This window comes from Trachemys scripta, chromosome 2 (assembly GCF_013100865.1).
Source record: "Trachemys scripta elegans isolate TJP31775 chromosome 2, CAS_Tse_1.0, whole genome shotgun sequence".
NCBI classification, from domain to species: domain Eukaryota; kingdom Metazoa; phylum Chordata; order Testudines; family Emydidae; genus Trachemys; species Trachemys scripta.
Window position 1 is genome coordinate 122,308,348 of NC_048299.1, and position 27,013 is coordinate 122,335,360.

Sequence of the window (27,013 nt, forward strand, 5' to 3'; positions counted from 1 at the left end):
CCCCCCCCCCCCCCCCCCCCCCTGCAGAATCCTATTCCCCTGGACGTTTCAACAAACCCCTTCGTATTCAGACTCTTGTCCCCCCGCTGACCCGCCCACACCCAGATTGCCCCCCACAGAACTTTCTGACCCCACATGTGGATACCCCCTACACTAAGCCCTTCCACACTTGGATCCTGTTGGGCTGAGCGAGCTTGCTTGCCCCACATCTGGATTGGGGTGAGGGGGGCCAGGGCTGGGAGACTCTGTCCTCGCTATTGTGTACCCTGTGTGGAGGGGCAGAGCCCTGGGATGTTTCTGGGGTAGGCCTGGCCATAGTGCTGTGTCAGGGTTGGGTGCAGCCTCACTGCTGAGCCTGTGTCCTGGGGCGGGGAAGGGGGCTGCAGGGTGATCCCACTGACTTCTGTGCAGCCAGTGGCTCCCCATTGCCATGCTGGAGCCTCCACTCCCATTGCCCTTATGACCCACTGTCTGTAACAATTTTCATTCTAGTCCAGTGACTATACAGTGTCATTGCAGAGTACTACTTAGCCATGCATTTACTAAGGCCCCAATCTGACAAAGCATTAGTTTCGATGGGGATACTCAGGTGCTGAATATTATGCACATATGTAAGTGCTGTAGCAGATCATGGCCTAACTTCACTCCTAAGGGTGTGTTGCCCTTCAGGGTATGTCTGCACAACAAAGAAAAACCCTTGGACTTGCTGGGTTCAGGCTGTTGGGCTGTTTCATTGTTGTGTAGACCTGTGGACTGAGGCTAGAGCCTAGGCTCTAGGACTCTTCTGGGCGGGAGGCCCAAGAGCATCAGTTATGCACCACCTGACTGGAACCTATGCATGCTAACTACTCTAAAGCAATCCCTTCCAAGCAGTTGGTACAGTATGCTCTAACGGGATTAAAAGCAATTGATGTAACAAACTAGTGTGGAGAGTTGTCTCCTATTCATCTTAGATCAAGGTTAAACTTTTTTCTTCACCGGTTCATTTCTTCTTAAAAACAGCTTTCTGATTTAAGATATTGGTATCCTTTGCCTGAGGTTGATCAATGTTTGCCTTCTCCCTTTTCCAGAGTGGTTGGGTGTCCAGAGTGGGGTGGGATGAGGAGAAGGATGGAAGCATATCTTTCTAATTATAGATCTTTAACTGACTCGTGTGGCAATAGCGAATGAGTTCTTTACCCAGTTTCCCATGTGCCTTCATATTTGACAGTGTTACTTTCAGCCGTTACTACAATTGTGGAGAAAAATGCAATATATGCCACTTAATACAGACATGTCTAACTGAAACCACTTTATTGGGATGTGCCCTAGGGCAATTCTGCCTTTTAATACCATTAAGATATGTTCAGGACAGTAGTTGCAAAAACTACGCTTTCATAGGACACGCTTGGCCAGTGCCAGAGGGTTATGTAGTGTTTAAACAGCTCTTGAATCTTAAGATCTTGTATTCTAATGCATTAATAGATAAAATAAGTTGACAGTTCACAGAATTTAATCTTTAAAGTGTCTGAAGAGTTTTAAAATGGTCTTTTCCCTTTATTTAGAACTTAAAGTAGGATGATATGCTCTCCACAAGATGTCCCAGTTAGGAGGATTCTCTTGTAACATGTAATCAAATTGGCTCATTGTTTCCTTATTGATAATTTTAATGCCAGATTTTGATGGTGTCTGCTGCAAGAAAGAGTAAACTTGAATGAATAAATCAATTTTCTTTTCAGAGTCTTTGTCTTCTGAATGGTGAACTGATTTTAATAGGTGTGGATTTTAAAGATTTAATGCTGTTTACACAATCCAATAGTAAATATAACATTTAGTTTAAACTTAAGTGAACTAAGGTAACTTTTAAACTATAACTCTGACTTTAATTTACTATCTAATTCCTCTAGAAACTAAATTCACATTATGCTTTAGTCCTTTGAATTAAGATAGAACTCAGTGTCTGACCACTCAAATCTATCTTGGCACTTCAATTTATCTCCTTCCAATTAATCCCACATTTCAGCCTGTCTTTGACAACTTTTTAGTGTGGCAAGGTGAGTGAGGTAATATCTTTTATTGGGCCAACTTCTATTGGCGTAAGACAAGCTTTTGAGCTACACAGAGCTCTTCAGCTGCTTCTTCAGAGCTATGTGTATCTCAAAAGCTTGTATCTGTCATCAACTGAAGTTGGCCAAATAAAAATTATCTCACCCACCTTATCTCATGTGACATATTAAGCTAAAACCTTTTGGCTTTATTTATTTTATTTATTTATTTTTTAATATTAAATAATCTTCCCAAAACCTCTTCTCTCTAAACCCAGTTCTGCCAATGTTGGAACATACCATCTCTGCTGTCACTTAGTTTAGTAACCAGGGAGTTGTTAGGTTCCTTTTTTCCCCACACATTGCGCTTCCAAGATAACTACCATTCTCTCCATTTTTATACTGTTGAAATTTGTGTCAGACCTTAATTTCCTATTTTGATTATTTTAACCTCATCTTGGCTTCCCTGACATCTCCCCAGTTTGCTTGAGGCACAATTGCTAAGGGGCCAGATCCATAGAAGGACTTGAGTGTTTACTGGCCATTTAAGATGTCTATGTCCAGTCTTTAGGTGCCAGTGAAATCCCAAATAACCTTTGCTCAGCTGCCACCCAACCCTAGAAGTGCCTAAAATCCCTAGATGCTTGTGTTCTTGCCAGTGAGCACATGTACAATCACCTCAGTCTCCACTTAAGCTAGTTAATTCTACAGAGTGGAACAGCTTCAGCAGTAGAGCGAGAAACACACACAAGAATATCCAGTAGCACAGTGGTTAGGGCGCTCCCATGAGGTGGGAAACCAAGGTAAAATCCCTTCTCCACATAATTGGGGAAATGAATCCGGGTTTCCTGCATGCCTGGTGAGCACTGTGCAAAAAGTTGAGAGAAGCTACCACCATCTCCTTCCCACCCCCCCCTTACATTTATTGCAAAAAATGGCTTGGATGCTGAACTCCAGGAGAGGTTCCATGGTTAAGAATACCAAGCAGAGGTAGGCACCTCCCTTCTGCTTGGATTTAGGTACCCAACTTCCTAAGAGAGGTGGAGCTTAGGCTGTACCTTTGTTTTTCCTATTGGCTGTCGTAGGTGACTCTCCACTTAGCATGCTGGCTTTTGTGGATCCCTTCTTGGGCACCTATCTCCATGCACTACAGAGGGATCCAGAGTGCCTAAATCAGGATGTAGATTCCACTTTGTGGCAAGGGACCTAAAGGTTAGGTGTAGTAACACCGAAGTCCTGTTGTGGATCTGGGTCCAGATTTTTTTTCCTACATGGTTACTTTAACCATGTCACTCTGTTTAAAATTCTCTATTGCCTTCTTTTCCACCATACCAATTTCTTTGCTTTATGTTCTTGCTTTCAAGATCCAGCCTAACTCTGTCCTTCTCTACTTATCAACCCACTTTTATTACTTTGCTGCTCTCCTTTGCAATGCCAGTAGTGCCAACTTCTGTGACACCTAACTATGAGATATATCCTCCTTGATCTAATTGTACTGTTTACTAGTTGCCTGCAAGTAAGAATATGCAGAAGCTACGTTAAAGAGAAGCTACTTAACAGCAGCTATGGTTCTTGAAGTGTTTCTTCTGCATATTCATGGTATTACCTTAGCTTCCCCTCTGCCTCAGTTTTGCTTTCATAGGACTCTGGGGTTTGACTGAAGGAATTGCAGGTTTGGGGTCTGCATGATCTGTTTAACATCTGTGCTGAACATTCATTCAGTGCCTTAAGGGTACTTTTTCACCTCCAAAGGGCAGTTTTCCTAGAGCACAACAGCACAGTTGCGTGTATTCCACAAGTGTGAATAATCAGAAATAACTGTATGGACAACAGGTTTCAGAGTGGTAGCTGTGTTAGTCTGTATCAGCAAAAAGAACAAGGAGTACTTGTGGCACCTTGGAGACTAACAAATTTATTTGGGCATACGCTTTCATGGGCTAAAACCCACTTCATTGGATGCATGCAGAGGAACATACAGTAAGTAGGAAGACTCTCTCTCTCTCTCTCTCTCTCTCTCTCTCTGAAAAAATAGGTGTTGCCATACCAACTCAATTAAGGTGGGATATTAGCAGCAGGATGGGAAAATATCTTTTATAGTGATAATCAGGATGGCTCATTTCAAATAGTTGACAAGAAGGTGTGAGTAACAGGGGAAAAATTAGCATAGGGAAATAGTTTTTACTTTGCGTAATGACCCATCTACTCCCAGTCTATATTTAAGCCTAATTTAATGGTGTCCAGTTTTCAAATTAATTCCAGTTCTGCAGTTTCTCATTGGAGTCTGTTTTTGAAGTTTTTTTTTTTTGTTGGAGAATTGCGACTTTTAGGTCTGTAATTGAGTGACCAGGGAGGTTGAAGTGTTCTCCAACTGGTTTTTGAATGTTCTAATTCTTGACGTTTGATTTGTGTCCATTTATTCTTTTGCATAGAGACTGTCCGGTTTGGCCAGTGTGCATGGCAGAGGGGCATTGCTGGCACATGATGGCATATATCACATTGGTACACGAAAGCTTATGCCCAAATAAATTTGTTGGTCTCTATGATGCCACAAGTACTTATTGTTCTTTTTTCTATGGACAACAGTTCATTAACATGATGGCTTCGTTGTTATGATAATGTTGACACACCAGGAGTGGGGTCCTGTTGTTTTATATAGAGGGTCCCTATGCTTTTAGGCCCTAGTCCAGGGGTAGGCAACCTATGGCACATGTGCCGAAGGCGGCACACGTGCTGATTTTAAGTGGCACTCACACTGCCCGTCCTGGCCACCAGTCCGGGGGGCTCTGCATTTTAATTTTAATTTTAAATGAAGCTTCTTAAACATTTTAAAAACCTTATTTACTTTACATACAACTATAGTTTAATTATATATTATAGACTTATAAAGAGACACCTTCTAAAAACATTAAAATGTATTACTGGCACTCGAAACCTTAAATTAGAGTGAATAAATGAAGATTCTGCACACCACTTCTGAAAGGTTGCGGACCCCTGCCCTAGTCTAAGGGCATGTCTATACTTTCAGTGCTGCAGCAGTGAGCTGTACTGATACAGCTGCACTGCTGCAGTGTATGTGGTGAAGACTCTCTATGCCAATGCAAGAGCTTTTCTGTCTGCAAAACCATCCCTTTGAGTGGCAGAAGCTATGTCGGTGGGAGAAGCTCTCCCATTGACATAGCTCTGTGCGTGTTAGCGCTTATGTTTGTGTAACTTATCTTGCTCAGGGGTGTGAATATTCCACCCCTCCCTGAGCAACGTAAGGTTTGCTGACATAAGTGGTAGTGTAGTCATAGCCCTTACAGGCAAACAGTGGATTGGAAATGGGGATATAGTGTGAGCTGTTGAATATGGTGAAGAGTTAGTACAGCCTTGTTATATATTTTGTTGGCGTATGCATTATTTTGGGGGTAGGAATGGGATAATTAGTAAGTGATGAAGTAGGGGAAGGGAGGCAAAGAAGGGACAGTCATAGCTAGCCACCTCCCTTGTCAGGATCAGCAGGTAAGGTTTGTTCTTCTTCGAGTGCTTGCTCATATCCATTCCATTAGGTGTGCGCGCGCCGCGTGCACGATCGTCGGAAGATTTTCTACCCTAGCAACACCGGCGGGTCGGCTGTGGAGCCCCCTAGAGTGGCGCCTTCATGGCGCTGAATATATACCCCAGCCGACCCGGCGCCCCCTCAGTTCCTTCTTACCGCCCCTGACGGTCGTTGGAACTGTGGAGCGCGGCATAGCTGTTCTCCACTCTCCCTAGCTTAGTTAGTTATTCGCAGTTGTAGTTATAGTTATAGTTCTAGTGTTTATAGTTAAATAGTTAAATAGTTTTTAAAAGTTGTTATAGTTGTTATAGTAGTCCAGGGGATTAAGGGGGTCGTCTCCCCCTTTCTCCCCCGGCCGCGGGCCCGGGCTCATGCCCAACGCTCCCGGCTTCAAGCAGTGCGCCTCCTGCGCTAAGCCCATGCCCACGAGCGACCCGCACGATTCCTGTCTGAAGTGCCTGGGAGAGTCCCATCAAACAGATAAGTGCAAGATCTGTAAGGCCTTCAGACCAAGGACCAAGAAAGAGCGGGACTTTCGGCTCCGGCAACTCCTGATGGAGGCGGCACTTAGTCCGGACACTCCCTCTACAAGCCAGGCCCCGGCACCTAGCGCCTCGGTGCGCAGTGCCCCGGCAGCACCGGCCATGCCGACCACGCGAGTGGCGTCGGACAAGCCTCCCCGGCACCGGACCTCGTCGGCACCGCAAGCGCAGCAAGTGCCTCGACGCCGGTCATTATCCCCGGGGCATAAAAAAGCCCATAAGACGGGGGCCTCCGTGCCGAAGACGCCGGCTCCCCCAGTGCCGGGGGTAGAGCCGAGTCCGCCGGTGGAGCACCGAAAACAGGTGCCTCCAGCACTGTCGACTCCGGCGCCGAGGCCGTTGAGTCCGGTGCAGATAGCGTCTCCACCGAGACCGGCGGTGATACAACTCCCGTCGACTCCAGAGACCTTCGCGGCGGCGAGAGACTTGATAGCTCTCACGGAGCCAGCACCGCCTCAACCACCGGCACCGACGGCACCGTTGACTCGCCCGGTCCAGTCGAGGGGGAAACCTGCCTTGATGCGCCCTCCATCGCAAGGGCTGGAACCTCGGCACCGGTCCAGGTCCCGAAGCAGGTCCCCACGCCGCTCGCAGTCCCGGCGCCGAATATCACCTCGGCACCGGTCGTACTCGCGGCCAAGATCTTCGTCGCGGCACCGCTCTATGTCCCGGCACCGCTATGATCGTCGGCACCGATCAACGTCGAGACGTAGTTCTCGGCACCGCTACGGTCGACGCTCGACGTCGAGAGGCCGCTCCCGGCACCGGGCATACTCCAGGTCCTCGTCGAGGTCCAGATCCGGCTCCCGGCACCGACGAGGTCATCGGCACCGATCGCGGTCCCGGCACCGTTCGCCGGCACCGCGTAGAGATAGATCATCTCCGGACCGGCACCGTGCGGCACCGCAGCCCACTGGAATCGTTTCGTCTCTCTCGGCACCGCCATGGCCATCAAGATCGGTGTCTCGCTCCTCGGAAGACCTGTCGAGATCGGCATACCCCCCTCAAGGGCAAGCCGAGGAACGGGACTTGGGCCATTGGCAGGAGATGACAGAGGACCATTCTCATGGCCCATCTCACTGGTCGTTTTGGACCCCGTGGGCGTACCACCAGGAGCAAGGGGCTCCGATACCCTCGACCTCTCGCTCGGGTCACTCCGTTAGAAGGGCCCCGGAGTCCACCATCTCTCGGCCTCCGCCAGGGGGCATGGAGGCTTCCGTGTCCACGCCACCCGACACCATAGACCCAAGCACAGGTGATGCTCCGGCCCAGGAGCAGGGGGACCAGGACCCTCCCTTGGATCCTGTACCACCGGAGGCATCTTCCTCTTCCTCTCCGGATGAGGCAGTGGCGGGCACATCATGTACAGGTCCACCTCCGATAGATCTTCGGGCTCACCAGGATCTCCTGCGTAGGATGGCCCGTAATATGGACCTGCAGGCGGAGGAGATAGTGGAGGTGCAGGACCCTATCGTGAACATCCTCGGAGCGGATGCCCCATCGAGGGTGGCGTTACCCCTGATCCGCACGATACAGGCCAATGCAGCTACGATATGGCAAACTCCTGCCTCTATCCCACCCACAGCGAGAGGGGTGGAAAGGAAATACTTTGTCCCGTCTAAAGACTACGGGTACTTGTATACCCACCCCCAACCGTGTTCACTGGTGGTGGCATCAGTGAACGCAAGAGAGCGCCACGGTCAGCAGGCTGCAGCGCCTAAATCAAAGGAGGCTAAGCGACTCGATTTGTTTGGCCGTAAAGTTTACTCAGCCGGAGGGCTGCAACTTAGAGCGGCGAACCAGCAGGCGCTCCTGAGCCGCTACAACTTTAACTCCTGGAACTCTATGGGGAAGTTTAAGGAGTTGGTTCCCCAAGAGTCCAGGGAGGAGTTTGGAGCCATGGTAGAGGAGGGTAAGAAGGTGGCTCGGACCTCCTTGCAGGCCTCCTTGGACATAGCGGACTCGGCTGCGAGGACCCTGGCTTCGGGTATCGCTATGCGGAGGATCTCCTGGCTTCAGGTTTCGGGTTTGCCTCCGGAGCTGCAGCAAACCCTACAGGATCTGCCCTTTGAGGGACATGGATTGTTCTCGGACAAGACGGACTCTCGCCTGCAGAGCCTCAAGGACTCGAGAACAATCATGCGCTCCCTGGGGATGCATGTTGCGGGCCCCCAGCGCAGACCATTTAGGCCGCAGCCTCAGCGCTTCTACCCCCCCCGCCTCGTCAGAGACAGGACTCGGCCCGGAGGCGAGGGCGAGGTGGTAGAAGAAGGTGGACCGGCCCTCAACCCGGCCAGAACCAGGGGCCACCTAGACCACCTTCAGGCCCCAGGCAGAACTTTTGAAGGTGCGGTCGAGGACGGCGCCCCAGTCATCCCCCAGGATCCAGCCCCCTCCTTTCGGGATCGCCTCTCCCACTTCCACCGTGCTTGGTCCCTTATAACTTCGGACCGTTGGGTCCTCCGCACGGTGGAGAGGGGATACGCTATCCAGTTTTCTTCTATTCCCCCCTCCCACTCCCCTTCCCCGTCCCTCTTCAGGGACCCTTCTCACGAGCAACTTCTTATACAGGAGGTTTCTACGCTCCTGGCCTTGGGGGCCATAGAGGAGGTTCCGATAGAGTTAAGGGGCAGGGGATTTTATTCCTGTTACTTCCTGATCCCCAAGTCCAAAGGAGGTCTGCGGCCCATCTTGGACTTGCGCGGACTCAACAAATTCGTAGTAAAGTTGAAGTTCCGCATGGTCTCTTTGGGGGCCATTATCCCTTCCCTCGATCCTGGAGACTGGTTCGCCGCCCTCGACATGAAAGACGCATACTTTCACATCACAATTTACCCACCCCACAGACGCTTCCTGCGATTCGTGGTAAACACGGTGCACTACCAATTTACAGTCCTTCCCTTCGGCCTATCCTCGGCCCCAAGAGCGTTCACGAAATGTATGGCTGTCGTGGCAGCGTACCTTCGTCGACAAGGGATACAGGTGTTCCCGTACCTAGACGACTGGCTGGTACGCGGTCGCACCAAGGAGCAAGTTCAAGCTCACGTCCACATAATAGTGCACACATTCAACGAGTTGGGCATCCTACTCAACAAGGACAAATCCACTCTAAAACCTACCCAGAGAATAGAATTCATCGGCGCAGTTCTAGACTCCAGACGTGCACAAGCCATCCTGCCAGACAACCGCTTTGGCACCATCAAGAACCTCATTCAAGGGCTCAAGGCCTTCCCAACTACCACGGTGAGGTCGTGCCTCACCCTGCTGGGTCACATGGCTTCCTGCACGTACGTAACCAGGCATGCCAGACTTCGGCTTCGCCCACTTCAAACCTGGGTGTCATCAATATACCGCCCACATCGGGACAGCCTGAACATGGTGGTCACGGTCCTGAACTCGGTCCTGACCTCCCTCACCTGGTGGCTAGATCACAATGTGGTCTGTGAGGGGATGCCTTTTCACACCCCACAACCCTCTCTGCACCTGGTCACAGACGCTTCATCTCTGGGTTGGGGCGCCCATCTCAACGAACACCATACCCAGGGCCTGTGGACTGCACCCCAGTTAGCCCTGCACATCAATGTTCGGGAACTGATGGCGGTACGACTGGCGTGCCAGGCATTTCTCAATCTCCTACGTGGCCGTTGTGTGTTAGTTCTCATCGACAACACCACGGCCATGTTTTACATCAACAAGCAAGGAGGAGCACGTTCGTCAATTCTATGCCAAGAGGCCATTCGCCTGTGGGACTTCTGCATCGCCCACTCAATCCATCTCACGGCATCGTTCCTCCCTGGAGTCCAGAACACTCTAGCGGACCGACTCAGCAGGTCCTTCCAGACGCACGAGTGGTCTATCCGTCCGGACATCATACATTCCATCTTCCAGAAGTGGGGGTTTCCCCAGATAGACCTGTTTGCATCTCGAGACAACAGGAAGTGCCACGTGTTCTGCTCCCTACAAGGTCGAGCTCCGGGCTCCCTCTCGGATGCGTTTCTCCTTCCCTGGAAAGACCACCTGTTTTATGCCTTCCCTCCGTTTCCTCTGGTCCACAAGGTACTGCTCAAATTGCGCAGAGACCAGGCACAGGTAATTCTGATCGCTCCAGCGTGGCCGAGACAACATTGGTACACCACACTGTTGGAGCTCTCGGTTCAGACACCGATCCCGCTTCCATTATGTCCGGATCTCATCTCTCAGGACCACGGCCGGCTGCGTCACCCCGACCTGCAATCACTCCACCTCACGGCGTGGCTGCTCCATGGCTCACCCAGGCAGAGCAGCAATGCTCGCACTCTGTCCAACAGATTCTGCTGAGCAGTAGGAAGCCCTCAACACGCACCACGTACCTGGCCAAGTGGAAGCGGTTCTCCTGTTGGTGCGAACAACGAGCCACGTCCCCGTTGCAGGCACCCATTCCTCTCATTTTGGAATATCTCCTCTCCCTAAAACAGCAGGGATTGGCGATATCTTCAATTAGAGTTCACCTGGCCGCTATATCGGCCTTTCACCCAGGGGAACTCGCGTCCTCGGTATTCTCTAACCCGATGGTCGTTAGATTCCTCAAGGGCTTAGACCGGATGTACCCACAACAACGTCAGCCCGTCCCGACGTGGGACCTCAACCTGGTTCTCTCCAAGCTCACAGGTCCTCCATTCGAGCCACTGGCCACCTGTTCACTTCTGTACCTATCCTGGAAGACAGCCTTCCTCGTAGCCATCACCTCAGCAAGGCGCGTTTCTGAACTCAGGGCGCTTACCTCTGAGCCCCCTTACACAGTTTTTCATAAGGATAAAGTGCAGCTTCGTCCACATCCTGCCTTTCTCCCTAAGGTGGTTTCTCCTTTTCATATCAACCAGGATATATTTCTCCCGGTCTTTCATCCTAAACCACATGCCACTCGCCAGGATCAACATTTGCATTCCCTGGACGTACGAAGGGCCCTGGCCTTCTATATTGACCGCACAAAGCACTTTAGAAAGACGACGCAACTCTTCGTTGCAGTGGCCGACCGAATGAAAGGCTCACCGGTCTCCTCACAACGCCTATCCTCCTGGATTACGTCTTGCATCCGGACTTGCTATGACCTGGCAGGTGTCTCAGCACTGCACCTCACCGCTCACTCCACGAGGGCCCAAGCTTCCTCGACTGCTTTCCTGGCACATGTTCCGATACAGGACATTTGTAAAGCGGCGGTTTGGTCATCAGTCCACACATTTACAGCTCACTATGCACTAGTGCAGCAGTCCAGAGACGATGCTGCTTTCGGATCAGCGGTTTTGCACACAGCAATGTCTCACTCCGACCCCACCACCTAAGTTGGGCTTGGGAGTCACCTAATGGAATGGATATGAGCAAGCACTCGAAGAAGAAAAGACGGTTACTCACCGTTGTAACTGTTGTTCTTCGAGATGTGTTGCTCATATCCATTCCAAACCCGCCCCCCGTCCCCACTGTCGGAGTAGCTGGCAAGAAGGAACTGAGGGGGCGCCGGGTCGGCTGGGGTATATATTCAGCGCCATGAAGGCGCCACTCTAGGGGGCTCCACAGCCGACCCGCCGGTGTTGCTAGGGTAGAAAATCTTCCGACGATCGTGCACGCGGCGCGCGCACACCTAATGGAATGGATATGAGCAACACATCTCGAAGAACAACAGTTACAACGGTGAGTAACCGTCTTTTTTTGTTTTTTTTGTTTTGTTTTGTAGGTGCCTTGGCAGAGATGAATTTTTAAGAGGGACTTGGAGGCAGTGTGCTGAGGTAGTGGCTGAACAGATTTTGTCTGAGTCTTTCCCAGGTGTTACAGGTGGTATGGGAAAAAGCACACACTGTCTGAGGGGGAAACTGATTGGTAGGTAGGAAAGGCTGGGAACACTGGTAGAGCAAAGATGGCATTTGGTTTGGTGGTAACTCATTAGATTCTTTACCATCAATCTTACCTAGCCAACCTTGTATTGCAGAAGTGAAGGGGCAGCCCACGTAGGGGCCGAGAGGGGACTGAAGCACTCTGAGCTATGAACCAGGAAGATGTTTGTTAGCAGCATTTTGAATAGACTTGAGAGAAATAACTTGGTAGTAGTAAAGACTGTAAAAGAGGATGAGTAGTTGAGAACATGAAACGAGGGGGCCTTGGGTGAGTTGTAGCTGTGTGGACAGGAAACATGCTTGTTTGGAATGAGTGCTTAGGGAGGGCAAAGTCATAGATAATGCCTGGGTTAAGAAATATCTTCCCAGTCACTAAGGCCATGTTCTAGTTGGTGATGGAGAAAGGAGGGTGTGGTAGTAGACGGTGCAGCAAGATGAAGAGCTCAGTTTTTGGTTAATTGAATGATTGGTGTACACCTCTTCTTGCAGTAGAGCCATTATCTTTTTTTTCCATAGGCATTGCAATAGAGCTCAACTGCTTCAATCAGGGACCCATAATACTAGGCATAGTGTACAAACACATAGGAAGATCTTAAATGGAAGCATATTTTCCATTTTGTGATGTATTAACCTGGTGCTAAACTGTTATCAGGGTGGATCTGATTTAAATCATGATTTAAATCAGTAGTCAGGAAGACTCAATTTCATCATGGATTTCAACATAAAAGTGCATTCTTATTGGTTGTTATAACATTAATATATATTCTTCACAACTCAGAGATAGATGTAGGTTTCATTTTTAGAAGGGTCACAATATACGTTTTTAAAGTGATTTATTTTGAAAACTTTTCAGATTACCGTAATTTTACAGCTATATCAGAAAATGAATGGTTGTTTGGTTATTTCATTTACCAAAGGTAATTGAAGCAGATATTTATGAAGTCATTGGGAAGTGAACTCTCTCAAATTCAACAGGTTAATCCATTAATATTTGGAGGATTTTTTTGCCATGCTGTATTAGGTGGAGAACATCACCAGACAGACATTTATTTAACTAAAACAACAGCGTTATATATTCTGGATTTTTTTCTTCAACAGCAAACATATAATATTTTAACAAAACAAGCATTTGCATTTAGTTAAACATACAAGTTTTTTAAAATCAGGTTTGTTTGTGTTAAAATTGTTTTTAACTAAAATAATTAAATGAATTTATTAAAAAAAAAAATTAACTCCACTATGTCAGCCAGGTCAACATGAGAAACTTAAAATATTGGCTTCTGCAGCTAACTCAGTCGTCTTCACTTTCATTTTCCTGTTTGTTCATCATCTGGAAAAGGAAAACAAGCTTTCCTGCTTTTTCAGAACCCAAACAATTTCTCAATTTGTAATGAATTAGTCCAAAGGAAGAAAATACTCTTTCTACACTGGCAGAAGAAGCTACTGCTGTTAAAAGTGAGATTATCACTTCAACAGTCTCTGAATCCAAGTGCTTAAATGACTTCCACTAGTTCACTGGTGTGACTTTCTTTAAAGCATCATCAGCAAACATATATTTCTTGAATGTTTCACCTTTAGCTCTGAAGTTTATTATAGTTGGCATTATGGAGGGATGATTGCTGGATGTCCATGTCATAACCAACTCCTCTTCTTCATCAGTTGTGGTTTGACCTTGGTACCGAGTATTGAGAATATTTGCAAGAAAATGAGCTGGAGATAGAACTTGTCCTATTCATTTTTTTTAATGTTTGTAATTTATCTCTGTCATTGCAGCAATCCCTTTTTAAGATCTAACTCAGTTCCTTCCAAATTTCAAAAGTGTCAGCAATAAAACAGCTATTTCCCTGCATTTTGTTCAAGGATACAGAAATGGACTTCAGGGTGTACTCAGCATGTGTTCAACATTTCTCTTAAGCCGAATGTTGAGAACTTTGGCTGTGACAGTGCCATCTATTTTTTTTCACTATTTTGTTCACAAACTGTCATCAGATTAGGCCAATTCTTGATATAGTGCTCAAAACAGTCTACTACTGCATTCCATCGCACATCTTGTGGGAGAGTTAGCTTGGTTCTTCCCACTTTTTTCAGAGCAGCTGCTGCAAAGAATACGGAAGTATTCTGCAATTTCAACAACGTTAGCCTTTATTTCTGGAACACTGAAGTCTTTGGCTAGGAGATGCATCAAATGAGCACTGCAACCGTACTTTATTACTCTCTTCACTGTCTTCTAAATAATTTCTTTTCATCTTGAATACATTTGCAGCATTGCCTGTGACCAAACTGTGTACTAGACATTTGAATTTTTTTTTCACAGTTTGTTGTAGCTTTTACTGCTATTTATTGTAAGTGTTCTGCTGTGTGTGCGTTTCCTGATGTATCAATCCTTTCTGTAAGGAAACAATTCTGTTCTTCTGTTGTCCTTCTTCTGTTGTCACACAAGCACATTCAACAGGATCATTGTGAACATTGCTCCACCCATCAAGACTCAAGTTAACAATTTTAACCTCTCGACCTTTTGCACACTGCTCAATTTCTCTTTCATACACTTTATCCAGCAATTTGCTTGCGACATCTGCTCTGTTGGGTGGACTGTATCCTGGTCTTAATGACAGAACCATGTTGAAGTGTGGGTTCTCAGTCATACGAAAAGGAGAGTTTGTTGCATAAACAAACGGGGCAGTTTTTTCATCAATTATCTCTTTTTGTAATCTGTTGGTTCTTATCACAAACTTACCTATGGTTGTTTCTGGATAATGGAGATTTTTTCTTTTTGCTACAGGTGATATACTATGGCTATGTAACATACATGATGTGACTTGAAACACTATTATTGGCAGATACTCTGAAACTATAGAAAATGATGGTGATCTTGAAGGTGGATAGTCTTCAGGATCCTGTAGGTTGAGGATGGATTCTCCTAAACAAAATAAGTCAATGCAATTCTTTAATTATTACCATACTGCTCATTTAGTATTACTCATTGCGTTCACTGACACTCTGTACTACTTTAAGGTGAAATTGTAAAAGGAAGGTCTGCCTATTTCAGCTATTTATTTTTTTATCACAACTGCATCTAAAATGATAGTACCATTCAGTAACAACTATATTTTTGCTCAAAGATGAGAATTCAAGAATAGTCCAGAAGGAAGACAGGCAGTCCTTACAAAAAGTGTGAAATAAAAAAGTTTACCAACCTGAAGATCCTGCATGTTCAGACATGTTCCTTTCATCATCTTCAATGCAACTTCCTCCTGAGAAGGAACACTTCTCATTATGTTGTTTCATTTGGGCAACCAGGCCTTGCATTTCTTTGTTGCACTTTTTGCATTTTGCACGCATGTCTGTCTTACCCACAGGTAGAGGAACTTCATTAAAATATTCCCAAACTGGGTGTCTCATGTGGCCTGCTGCCATTCTAAGTTTTCCCTTTTAGTGAGAGAATAGTATGGTAGATCTCAAATCAAGACTTCTGGAATATGGTGCTCAAACAGTTTCATTTTTGTTTCTACTACCTATTCCTCCCTTCTCACATTTATGTCCAGACTTCTTCTCTTTGTCCAGATCTGTTCCGCCTCCAACAATCTTCTATTCACTGAACTTTTTGAAACTTTTCACTTTTAGAGAGAGGTAAGAGATTGACTCTGTGTACACAAATTTGCAGAGGGACAATAGGGTTGAGGTCTGTTATTTCTCATCTCCATTCATTCATTTATGAACATTTTTGCTGTTAACAAGCATGTTATCTCTGGAGACACAAATCCATAGTTTGAAAACTGCAAAACTAAGCACCTCTGATGGTATCTTCTAGACTGAGCACTGAGTCCCGTTGGGTAGATAGAAAGATTAACCTAAATAATCTATACCGAATCCCCTGGAACCCATAAAATTGGGTCCCTAATCCATGAACTACTGGCACTCACTTACAAAACTTATTTTAAACATTAAATGAATATATTGTCTCGTACTATAGATTTGGAATTTATAATCCCTATTCCATGGTGAGATACATTATAGCTCAAATATATCTTAATTAAAACTATCTTTAGATAGGTTTTTTTTCCTCAAAAAGCATTTGATCAAAAAATCCGTGTTTTTTTTTTTTTTTTTTTTTTTAAATCTTTGATTCTTATCCATCCTGATAAGAATCCTGCTAGATGCCTTCAGAGAAGCAGAATTTACAAGAAATTTATATTTCTTATGCACAAATTAGAATCTCTAAGACTAAAACTAGCTTAAACTCTGTGGAGCTCACCATTTAAGAACACCATTGTCTAATACTCAGGATTTTATGCATCTTGCCATTTCCCCCTCATTATTTTGAAATAGCTTCTTTACTTTGGAAATAACTAGCCAAAGTTGATCAGGCTTAAATTAGTGGGCTAAGGGGCATAGAAATCGGAATGTCTACTAACAAAAGTATTTGTTGGAACTTGCTTCAGTTAAACTTGTACATATTTCTATTCTGAATGTATGGAGGCTATATAACGGGTGGCCAAGCTGTGGCTCCGGAGCCACATGCGGCTCTTCAGAAGCTAATATGTGGCTCCTTGTATAGACACTGACTCCGGGGCTGGACCTACAGTTGCTAACTTTCCAATGGGCCAGAGGGTTCTCACTGCTCAACCCCTGGCTCTGCTACAGGCCCTGCCCCTACTCCACCCCTTCCTGCCTACTCCCCTGAGCCTGCCCTGTCCTCGCTCCTCCCCCTCCCCCTAGAGCCTCATGCACGCCACAAAACAGCTGATCAGGATGTGCGGGGAGAGCGGGGGAGGCGCTAATGGGCTGTCGGTGGCCGGGAGGCACTGGAAGCGGGGGGCTGCTGAGATTACTGTGGCTCTTTGGCAATGTACATTGGTAAATTCTGGCTCCTTCTCGTGCTCAGGTTGGCCACCCCTGCTATATAATCTATAAAGTACCAATATCTTGTCTCTAGACTGTTAGCGCACATAATTAAGATGATAAAATATATATCAATTTAGATAAACTATTTTTGAAACAAGGAATCTTTTTTGTAGAGTAGTATCATAAAACTTAATTTCTAAAAATGATGTTTGGTTGAAAGGCAACATATATGCATACATGTATATGGTGTTAGGGTAGAAACCATTTTGTTTGTTTGTATTGGATAGAGAAGTTCCATCACCACAGTCATTGCTGATTCTACTATGTTATTCCTCACCCCCACCTGTAGGCTCCATGAAGAAATAATTGACTTTTATGACTTCATGTCCCCTCGTCCTGAAGAAGCAACTATGAGAAGAGAAGTGGTGAAAAGAATAGAGACAGTCATCAAAGATCTTTGGCCTACAGCTGATGTGAGTACATCTCAAGTTTCAAATCAAATTTACTAGTACGCTGTAGAACAGAGTTCGTTTAAGTTCCATTTTGTCTTCCTAATGCAACTTTTTCTGAGTTCTCTCTCCATTTAACTTTTTAAAAATGAACTTGTCACAACTCTTGCATTATAATATAATAACCATTGCTGGCTCTTACAACAAGCTACTCTTAATTGAAACAATCAAAGGAGTAGAAGCTTAATACAAGAATTTCAAATCTAGGCTTCAGGTTGCTGAAGCCTAGTAGTTATCTTGCTCTCTAAATCTTCAACAATAGCCAAAACTGACTAAAGCAAAATTACAGCCAAATTAGAAATTCTTGTATATATCATTTCTTGAGTAATAGCTTATGATTAAGTTGATTACTGACATATGAACTTAATTCCTGATATTAGAGTGTAGACTTGCTTTAGCAACACTAGCTAAATGTTGGACATCTGTTTTTTAGAACTTTTTAATTTTTGCGGGATTGGTATTGTAAACTATAAAAGAAACATGTAAAACCAAGCACTGATAGGTAGGCAGATACTTTTAAAACACTATGCCTTGAAGATCCATACAGATCTTCCTACATTATGGAATCAATAGGATATCAATATCCTGTGGGGAAAAATGTGATACAAAAGTATGACTAAAATATGTTTAAGGATTATTGAGGGAAAAGTGGGTCAGAGGAACTAAATCACAATGTATAACCTCCAAATTTTTACAACCCCTTTCTGGAAGACTGTTCTTACTTTTGGTGGTTCCTTTTGCTGTTACTTTTGCATACTATCGGTGACTCTTCTAGTCAGCAGCCTTTAATCAGATTTATTTGCAGCTGTGATGGTCCGCTGAAATGACCAAACATGAAGCAGAGAGATATATTTATATGAAATACATTAGTGTAATAGGGAATGCAGGGAAAGTTAAGTGGCATACGTATGAGAGAAGCTTGTCTCAGAAATGGTATTACACATCTACTGTTTGTCTAAGTTAATTATCTCTGTAAACATATGGAGAAAATTTAACCGCTGTTGACTCTTTTGAATTTGATTGGACCTACTTCTGTTGGTGAGTGAGACATTACCCCACACACCTTGTGTCTCTAATATCCTGGCACTGACACAGCTACAACTACATTGCATACAACAACCAAATTTGATAAGTCAGTCTTGCATTATAGGTGATTTATGTTTCTATTAAACTGTTAGCATTCATGTATTGTGTTTCCTACTTAATACTCATGTATGCATAAAACTTGGACACAATGACTTATTGGACAAGGACTTGTTTTTAATGTCTGTTTAAATTGGTTGTGTTTTCAGCATGTCTGCAGCATCCTGAATTAGCTTTACACAGAAGAAATATGATCCTTAGAGTAGTTTCAAAAGAAATCCTGGTGAAAGTTAGGTCTTGGCTACTATGTTCTTCATTGGTTTCACTTAAAGTATATTGAAGTAACCCCATTTACCAAGAATAACCGGTAACCTATCCAGTTGATTAGTTCAACCACAGGAATTGCCAGATCGGTGGTCCACCTAATCTAGTCTTGCCTCGCTCGAGATTCTAATGGGGTGGTTTCCATATTTCAGCCAATAAATATGGAGCTATAATGTGGATGTTTGAAGTCTTTCTACAGTTCACTGGCTATAGAATTAATGTATTTACTTTGCTCAAGGTATTTTTAATATCTATTCCAAGACTGGCTTCTTCTCTTGTCTTTAAAATTCGTTGCTACTGTCTTCAGATTCTAGCATCACTGATTTTAAAAAGTAAAGCTATCCCTGAGAACGGTTTTCCCCTGACTGTCCAATTATGCTTTTCTAAGAGGAAGGGATTGTTCTTCATTAGCGTAAATATGTCCAAGTGGGGTTGAGAGTTAATATGGTAAATGACTTAGGCCAGGTCTACACTACAGACTTCTACTGGCATGGTGTTCCTCAGGGGTGTAAAGAAGTGACCTTTGTCTGATGTAGCTGTTATAGCACTAGTCTCTACTGTTTTTACAATAATACTGGCAAAGCCACACTTTTACAAGTATAGCTTACTTTGCCTGTAATGATTGGCTTTACTGTAGTGATACAAAGTGCAGCTTTGCCAGTATAGCTGTAAGCACACTAGGAAAGCTTTGCTGGTGTAGTATACTCCTAGAGTAGGCATGGCCTTGCTTGCACTAGTCTTTGTTCTGCTGCTTATGGTGCTAGGCATGGTTTCCCTGAAGAAGTGACCACCCTTTCCTGTTAAGTCTCCTTACTTTTAAGTCTAAAGATAATATCAAAAATAACATTTTTAGACTTACTGTATTAAACTCCAAATTTCTCTCAACACTTGAGGGGTTGGGGGGCAGAGTGAGGCTAACTTCACACCACCTCTTCCTTTATGATGTATTAATCTAAACTTGACAGAATTTGAGCTGAGGTGGGATAACATTTGTTTACATTAGTCAGATGGAGTCTTAAGGAATAGTTTAAGTAAACTCATGTTTTTCTGGACCTATTAACAGTAAGACTTGTTTGGCTACATTTTGCTTTAATATTAATAATTGCAGGATATGTTTTAGTATTTAACTTTTCCTTTCAGGTTCAGATATTTGGCAGCTTTAGTACAGGGCTTTACCTTCCAACTAGGTAAGTAGCAAGTTACTTTGGTACATAACCTTTTTGGTCTGTCTTATGAAAGTGGTGATAAACCTCTAGAAGAGAATTGGTTTATTTTCAAATATTTGCAAACCAGAATGTGAAAATGTAATATTACTGAAAGTTTGTATCTAATGTCTCACCTAAGCAGGGGAAGAGCCACTGAACATACTATGAACTTTTGGAAGTACATAAATATTTTAATAATCTTTGTGCCACCATCCATACCCTCCACTGATTGCTGACTCTTGATTTAAATAGCTTCTTCTAGATGCACTTGGGGATAAAACTTGTTATCTTTTGAGATAATTCATGTCACTTACCCATACAAATTGAACAGTATTGTGAAATATTTCATACTTGGTGGGATAGCTAATATTTACTATCTAAGCCATATAATAACTGAGGTAATCATTGAACATTAATCATTAAACAGACAACCACTGAAAATTAATTTCCCTACCTCTTACCAACATATAAATCTTTTTAGAACTGAAATTTAGTGTTTACAAATTATGCCATTTATCTTTTGCAATTCAGTCAACTCAGTGTTTAAAATTGTCTAGTTAGTTTCACTGTGAGTCACTTGCACAGTGTACTTGTATCTTTATTTACAATATTGCAGGCTCCTGCATACTTCCAAAGCTGCTTCTTCTAGTGTTCGTTTAAAACCTATTGTATTCATTTTTTTTTTTAATAAAATCACATTAGTTCTTGAAAACATTTTGGACTCCACAATTCTGTAAACTGCTTGCTTGATCAACAGCATAATTAAACCTCAGTCTGCAGCAGTAATGAACCATGTCATTTTTGTAGAACCCTATTGTTTCTTGATTTGAACTAGGCTTCAGTAGGAAAACATTGGAGAAATTGACTTAATTATTTCTATAGACTTCATTGACCATTCCTATATCGGCTTAAGTTACAGTATGCTAGAAAGTATGGCAGAACTACCATACTTAAAGATTTGAGCTTTTTGGGAGCTCTTTCAAAGTATTGTGCAGAAGATTAGTGTTACCATTTATCTACAGGGGAATATTACTCTCTCATTTCAGTGGACTTTATTGTTATATTTTGTTTCCTGTCTATAGTGATATTGATTTAGTTGTTTTTGGGAAATGGGAACGCCCACCTCTACAACTGCTGGAACAAGCACTAAGGAAACACAATGTGGCTGAGCCATATTCCATTAAAGTACTTGACAAAGCTACGGTAAGTAATGAGAAACAAAATTCCTATTTGGAAAAATAAACTGCTTTGAGAATAAGGTGGCATAAATACAATGTAAAGAAAAAACTTGTTAAAGATTGCACACGTAGCTATTTTGGTGCTTCATGCATGTTGACTTGCTGTGTTCTTTTATCCCATGTTTTCCTGTTTTCTGGATAACACTTTCGTAGGGTATGTGGTTTGACAGAATCAGCTAATAATGATGTTCATAATCACTGATCCAGAGATGTAGCTTCTTACAAATTTTATTTACAGTACTGAAAGTTGTTAAAGGACTTCCTCAATTACTGCTTGCAGTTTGGCTTGCTATCATGTTGCACTTTGTTAAACTCCCTGTCTCTGAAAATGGAATCTTGTGTGCTGATTACATAATGCTCTTTTACTTCAGCAACCACCTTGTCTCTGGTCAGAACTACTTGGCTAACTAATCTGTTAAGTCTTCTAGAATTCAGAGAACCTTGATCCTATAGACTGTACAACCTTGCCTTTGTGGGCAGAGGGGAAACTAGACAAAGAGAAATGTGATAATGGTTCTAGGTGCTGATTAAACCTTTTTAGCACTACTACATTGGTTGTGCAGCACTTAGTAAGCAACTCAGAGTACTCTGGATGTGGATAACCCAAAGGCTCAGTTCTTTTCCAGTGTAGTTTGGTTTTAGTATAGCTGTCTCTTGCAAACCAGAGAGACATAGGTGAGATGATCTCTTACCGGTCCAACCTTTTGTCTCTGTAAACAACTCTAAACACTAGTTCTTCATTGTGGGCAGCTTGCCTAAGCTTTGAAAGCTTTCACAAGTGTGACTTAAGCTAAAGATTGAATCTTTGGTACAGTTGCTATGGCATGGGATGTGATTTCTTGAATTGATTTGAGAAACGTAACTTGTTGCCTCTCAAATGTTCCCTGTTTGTGGATAGTGGTATGGTCTACAACAGGGGTGGGCAAACTTTGTGGCCCGAGGGCCACATCTGGGTATAGAAAGTGTATGGCGGGCCATGAATGCTCACAAAATTGAGGGTTGGGGTGCGGGGGAGGGGGATGAGGGCTCTGGCTGGGGGAGCGGGCTCTGGGGTGGGGCTGGGCATGAGGGGTTTGGGGTGTAGGAGGGTGCTCCAGGCTGGGACCAAGGGGTTTGGAGGGTGGGAGGGGGATCAGGGCAGGGAGTTGGGGTGCAAGGGGGGGGGAAGATCAGGGATGCAGGCTCTGGGCGACGCTTACTTCAAGCAGCTCCTGGAAGCAGCGGCATGTCCCCCTCCGGCTCCTACGTGGAGGCACGGACAGGTGGCTCTGCATGCTGCCCTGTCCACAGATGCTACCTCTGCAGCTCCCATTGGCCGCAGTTCCTGGCCAATGGGAGCTACGGGGGTGGCGCTTAGGGCGGGGGCAGCGTGTGGAGCCCCCTGGCTGCCCCTACTCATAGGAGCCGGCGGGGGGATATGCTGCTGCTTCCAGGAGCCATGAGGAAAGCCCCCCGACTCCGCTTCCTGGTTCTGATGGGCCGGACGTGGTCCACAGGCCGTAGTTTGCCCACCCCTGGTCTACAGGGCTTGTGTATCTAGTGCCTTTCAGGAGATCTATACTTACTGGAAAACACCTAAACATGTAATAATATTTGTTTAGATTTTGTGTAGCAGATTTGAGGCCACTCAGTTTTAGAAGCAGTGATTGTTGTGTCTTTGCTATTTATGCAGGACTGTAGAGAAGGCCTAAAGCAAGGACACTTAGCAATCTTGTAATTCCAGGTGAAAACACTGAAATCAACAACTTATTTTTCAGAAGGCTTCCTAATACCTATGGAATAGACAGGTGTTCCATAGTGATGGTTTAGCATTTCAGTGCATGATAATTTCTAGCAACCACTCATTTACAAGGCATGTGTCTCACACCTTTCTTACAACCCTGATGAAACAGGTGTCATGCATGCAAAGAGACTTTCTGATGGAAATTATGTAATTGCATGATTGGACTGACTTTAGGGAGATGCTGTACAGAAGTATAGATTAATTTTCCAGGGGATAAAATATGAACTCCTAAATCCCCTCTGAAAATGAATGAGTTGGCAATGTCAAAAGCAAATGCCCAGAAAAGTGTTATTACTGTACTGATGGCAGAGCTAGTGTAGTCCACTGAGGTTGTTGCATATTATCTTAGTACTTTGAAACGTTTTGGAAACTGTTAGGACTCCTTTTGGTGGTTAGAGGTGCTAAAGCTCCTCCACTGCTTGGCTTTTATTAGTCTAGAAGCCATTCTAATCTGTATGAGCCCTTCCTTAATCACTTCCTTCTACTACTAGTGTGGATTAATGAGGTTATAATTGAAAACTGGAAAATGATAAAGCTCTAATTGAAAATGAACACATGCAAAAAAAATATCCATTTTAGTATAGGAATGTTTTGTGTTGGTCTGGATTTACTTGGTTTTCTAATCCAGTCACTTCAAGACGTAATTGTCCACTTAAATTAAAGATAATCGTTCTCTATGGGTGTGTCTGCACTGCAGTCAGAGGTGGGACTAGGAGATGTAGGCATAATATAGCTAGTTTAAATCACAATAGCATTGAAGCTGCCACATCTTGAGTTACCACTAGGTACCCAGGGAACCAGGTGGAGTTGTACAGCCTGTGCTGCCAGGGCTTCACTGTTACTTGGTAATTTTTACATGTGCTGCATTCATGCCTGTAATTGCAATGCAGACATACCCTAAATCAGCCTCTTGAAGACATCCATCTGATGTTCAGTAATATAGTGTCACTATAGGCCAGTTGTGTCTGGAGGCCTTAAATTAAGGAAATGTCTGACTAATCAAATGTAGAAAAGCTTCAGCCTACTGTTTGGTATGTATAAAATGTCTCTCTTCTATAAATATTTGCAGGTACCAATAATAAAACTTACTGACCAGGAGACAGAAGTGAAAGTTGACATAAGTTTTAATGTGGAAACTGGTGTGAAGGCAGCTCGATTTATCAAGGAGTACATGAAGGTACAAACTGCATAATTGATGCCACTAATCAATAAACATCAGTATTACTACTTTTGTCCTTTACTCTAAGGCATGTAAATTTATGTCTTAGCTCTAAAATATTTAGAGACAGGGAAATGTTATGGGTCTCTACCTGGAAGAGAATAAGATTAAATTCCGTTAACTTTAACCAGTCTTGTGTTTTGCATATTGGAGACCAGCTGCGGAAACAGTTAAACTTTTGAAGGGCAATGGGTTTTCTGAAGAGGCCCTAATAAAATTGGACTAGAAACGGTTTGCTTTAGTTTTCTGGCAGTGTTCTTGTTAGGATTTGCCAGAGGTGGTTAAGAACATAAGAATATCCATACTGTCAGATCTAAGTTCCCTGTAAGCTGCGCGGCTACACAGCAGCCTATTTCGCGCTGCACAGGCACTCAGGGAACCCACCTGGCTGGGACTTGCCGCGGCTGGGGGAGAGGCGCCATTCTTCCGGCCAGGACCTAGCTCGGCCCCCAACCTGCTGCGGCCGGGGAAGGGGTGGCCTGAACTGAGCCCCAGCCTGGACCGGCTGCACCCGGGGCGCTCCTTTCCCAGCCCCAACTTAGCCCCAGGCCTGCTGTGGCCGGGAAGCTTATCCTGTGCCCCCAGCCCTGGAGCTGCCGCGGCCCAGGTGCTGCTGCGGGAAGAGAGAGCTAGGAGGAGTCCTTTCTCCCTGATGTAACCCCGGGGCACTCTCCTGCACCCCAGCCCCCGGCCCCAGCCCTGAACCGCTCATCCCTGACCCCACCCCAGAACTTGGACCGCCAGCCGGAGCCCTCACATCCCTGTACTCCAACCTTCTGCCCCAGCCCTGAGCCCCCCTTCCACACTCCAAACCCCTCGGCGCCCTCCCCCCCATGCATTTTGTTATGTGCGCCAATATGAAGGTGATATGTGTCACATCACTTCCATATTGATGCATATAACAAAATTCAGTCTGCACATGTGTGGTAAAAATTAGAGGAAACTCAGTGTCAGACCAATGGAGCATTTAGCCCAGTATCCCGGCTTCCAACAGTGACCAGTTCCAGATGCTTCAAGGGAATGAACAGAACAGGGCAATTATTGAGTGATCTAACCCCTGTTGTCCAGTCCTTCTGTCAGTTGGAGGTTTAGGGACACCCAGAGCATGGGTTTGCATTTCTGACCATCATGGCTAATAGCCATTGATGGACCTCTCCTCTATGAACTGACCTAATTATTTTTTGAACCCAGTTTCACTTTTGGCCTTCACAACATTACCTCGCAACAAGTTCCACAGGTTGATTGTTCATTGTGTGAAGTACTTCCTTGCATTAGTTTCAACCTGCTGTCTATTAACGTCATTGTGTGATCCCTGATTTTTGTTACCCCTTCACATAACACTTTCCCTATTCGCTTTCTCCATACCATTTATGATTTTATAGACCTCTGTCATATCCCCCACCCTTAATCATCTCTTCTCTAAGATGAACTTTTCCAATCTTTTAAATCTCTCCTCGTATATACGCTGCTCCATACCCCTAATCCTTTTTGTTGCCTTTCTCTGTACCTTTTCCAATACTAATATATCTTTTTTGAGATGGGGTGACCAGAGCTGCACACAATATTTAAAATGTGGGCATGCCATGGATTTATATAATCTGACTTGTCCTCATCCATCCCTTCATGAATGCAAGTTGATGCTACACCATTCTGTTTCGTTGTGAGCACGTTCTTTCCATTTCTGGTCAAAGAGTTTTGTCACGCGATCTGCCCAGCGCGATTTCAGTCTGCCCAGCAGTCGCTTGTGGTCTCTGGGGATCCAGTCACTGATGCAGGTTGTCCACCTATTGTCTTGCCTGAGGACTACATGGCCCGCCCATCTCCACTTTGTGTTGTACATCGCCTGCGCTACATCGATCACCTCTGTACATCTTTTGATCTCCTCATTTGGTATATGATCATGATTATATAATGGCATTGTGATATTTTATGTCATATCTATCTTTCCTAATGACTCCTAACATTAGCTTTTTTGATTATTGCTGCACATTGAGTAGACATTTCTAGAGAATTATCCCCATTGACTCCAAGGTCTCTGAGTGGTAAGAGCTAATTAGAACCCATCATTTTAATGTGTAGTTGGAATTATTTTGCAATGTGCATTACTTTGCACTTATCAACATTGAATTTCATCTGCCATTTTGTTATCCAGCCACCCAGTTTTGTGAGATTACTTTGTAATTCTTTGCAGTCTGCTTTAGACTTAAATATATTGAGTAATTTTGTATTGTGTGCAGACTTTGCCATCTTGCTGTATACCCCCTTTTCCAGATCACTTATGAATGTGTTGAACAGCACAGGTCCCAGTACAAAAATGACCATTTATTCCTACCCTTTGTTTACTGTCTTTGAACTACTTACTGATCCATGAGAGGACCAGGGGCTAGGAGGGCTGTCCACACACACTCATCCTTCATATAATATAGAAGCACAAGACTCTGACGTAAGACTATCAAACCAGTTCCTTTATAGTTGTGTAACAAGATTCTACTATAACTTTTAAAATAAGATGTCCTAATTGGCTTGTAAGAGCTAAGAGCTACCTTAACCTTATCAGAAAGTTTCAGTATAGTAGAATAAGACTTCTATCACACTGAAAAAGTAGCCAATATGAATAGTATACTTATTTGAAAGTTTTGTACCCCCTATGGTTACATGTAACACGTATGGCTACTATAAAAAGAAAATGAAATATCTTTCCCATTCTGTTTTGCTGTGCTTTGACAGCACTTCATGTTAGGTAGTTATTTGCTCCTGTATAGTCAGTGTCTCCATTGCAGACGGACCCTTAAACATAAAAACAACAAGTGTCCTTGTGGCACCTTAGAGACTAACAAATTTA

General features: G+C 44.4%; 1 protein-coding gene across 6 annotated transcripts in view; it reads left to right on the forward strand.

Moving 5' to 3' along the window:
- The window catches only part of TENT4A (terminal nucleotidyltransferase 4A), a 110,178-nt gene that overhangs the window by 8,556 nt on the left and 74,609 nt on the right, over positions 1-27,013 (forward strand). For all 6 annotated transcript variants that reach the window (XR_004644591.1, XR_004644592.1, XR_004644593.1 and 3 more), the window contains exons 2-5: positions 17,160-17,283; positions 19,867-19,913; positions 21,014-21,134; positions 24,022-24,129. Coding sequence is in view for 3 of the 6 variants with exons in the window: in XM_034761510.1 (XP_034617401.1) it covers positions 17,160-17,283; positions 19,867-19,913; positions 21,014-21,134; positions 24,022-24,129 (400 nt within the window). In the remaining 3 variants the exon portion in view is untranslated. The remainder of the gene's footprint in view (positions 1-17,159; positions 17,284-19,866; positions 19,914-21,013; positions 21,135-24,021; positions 24,130-27,013) is intronic.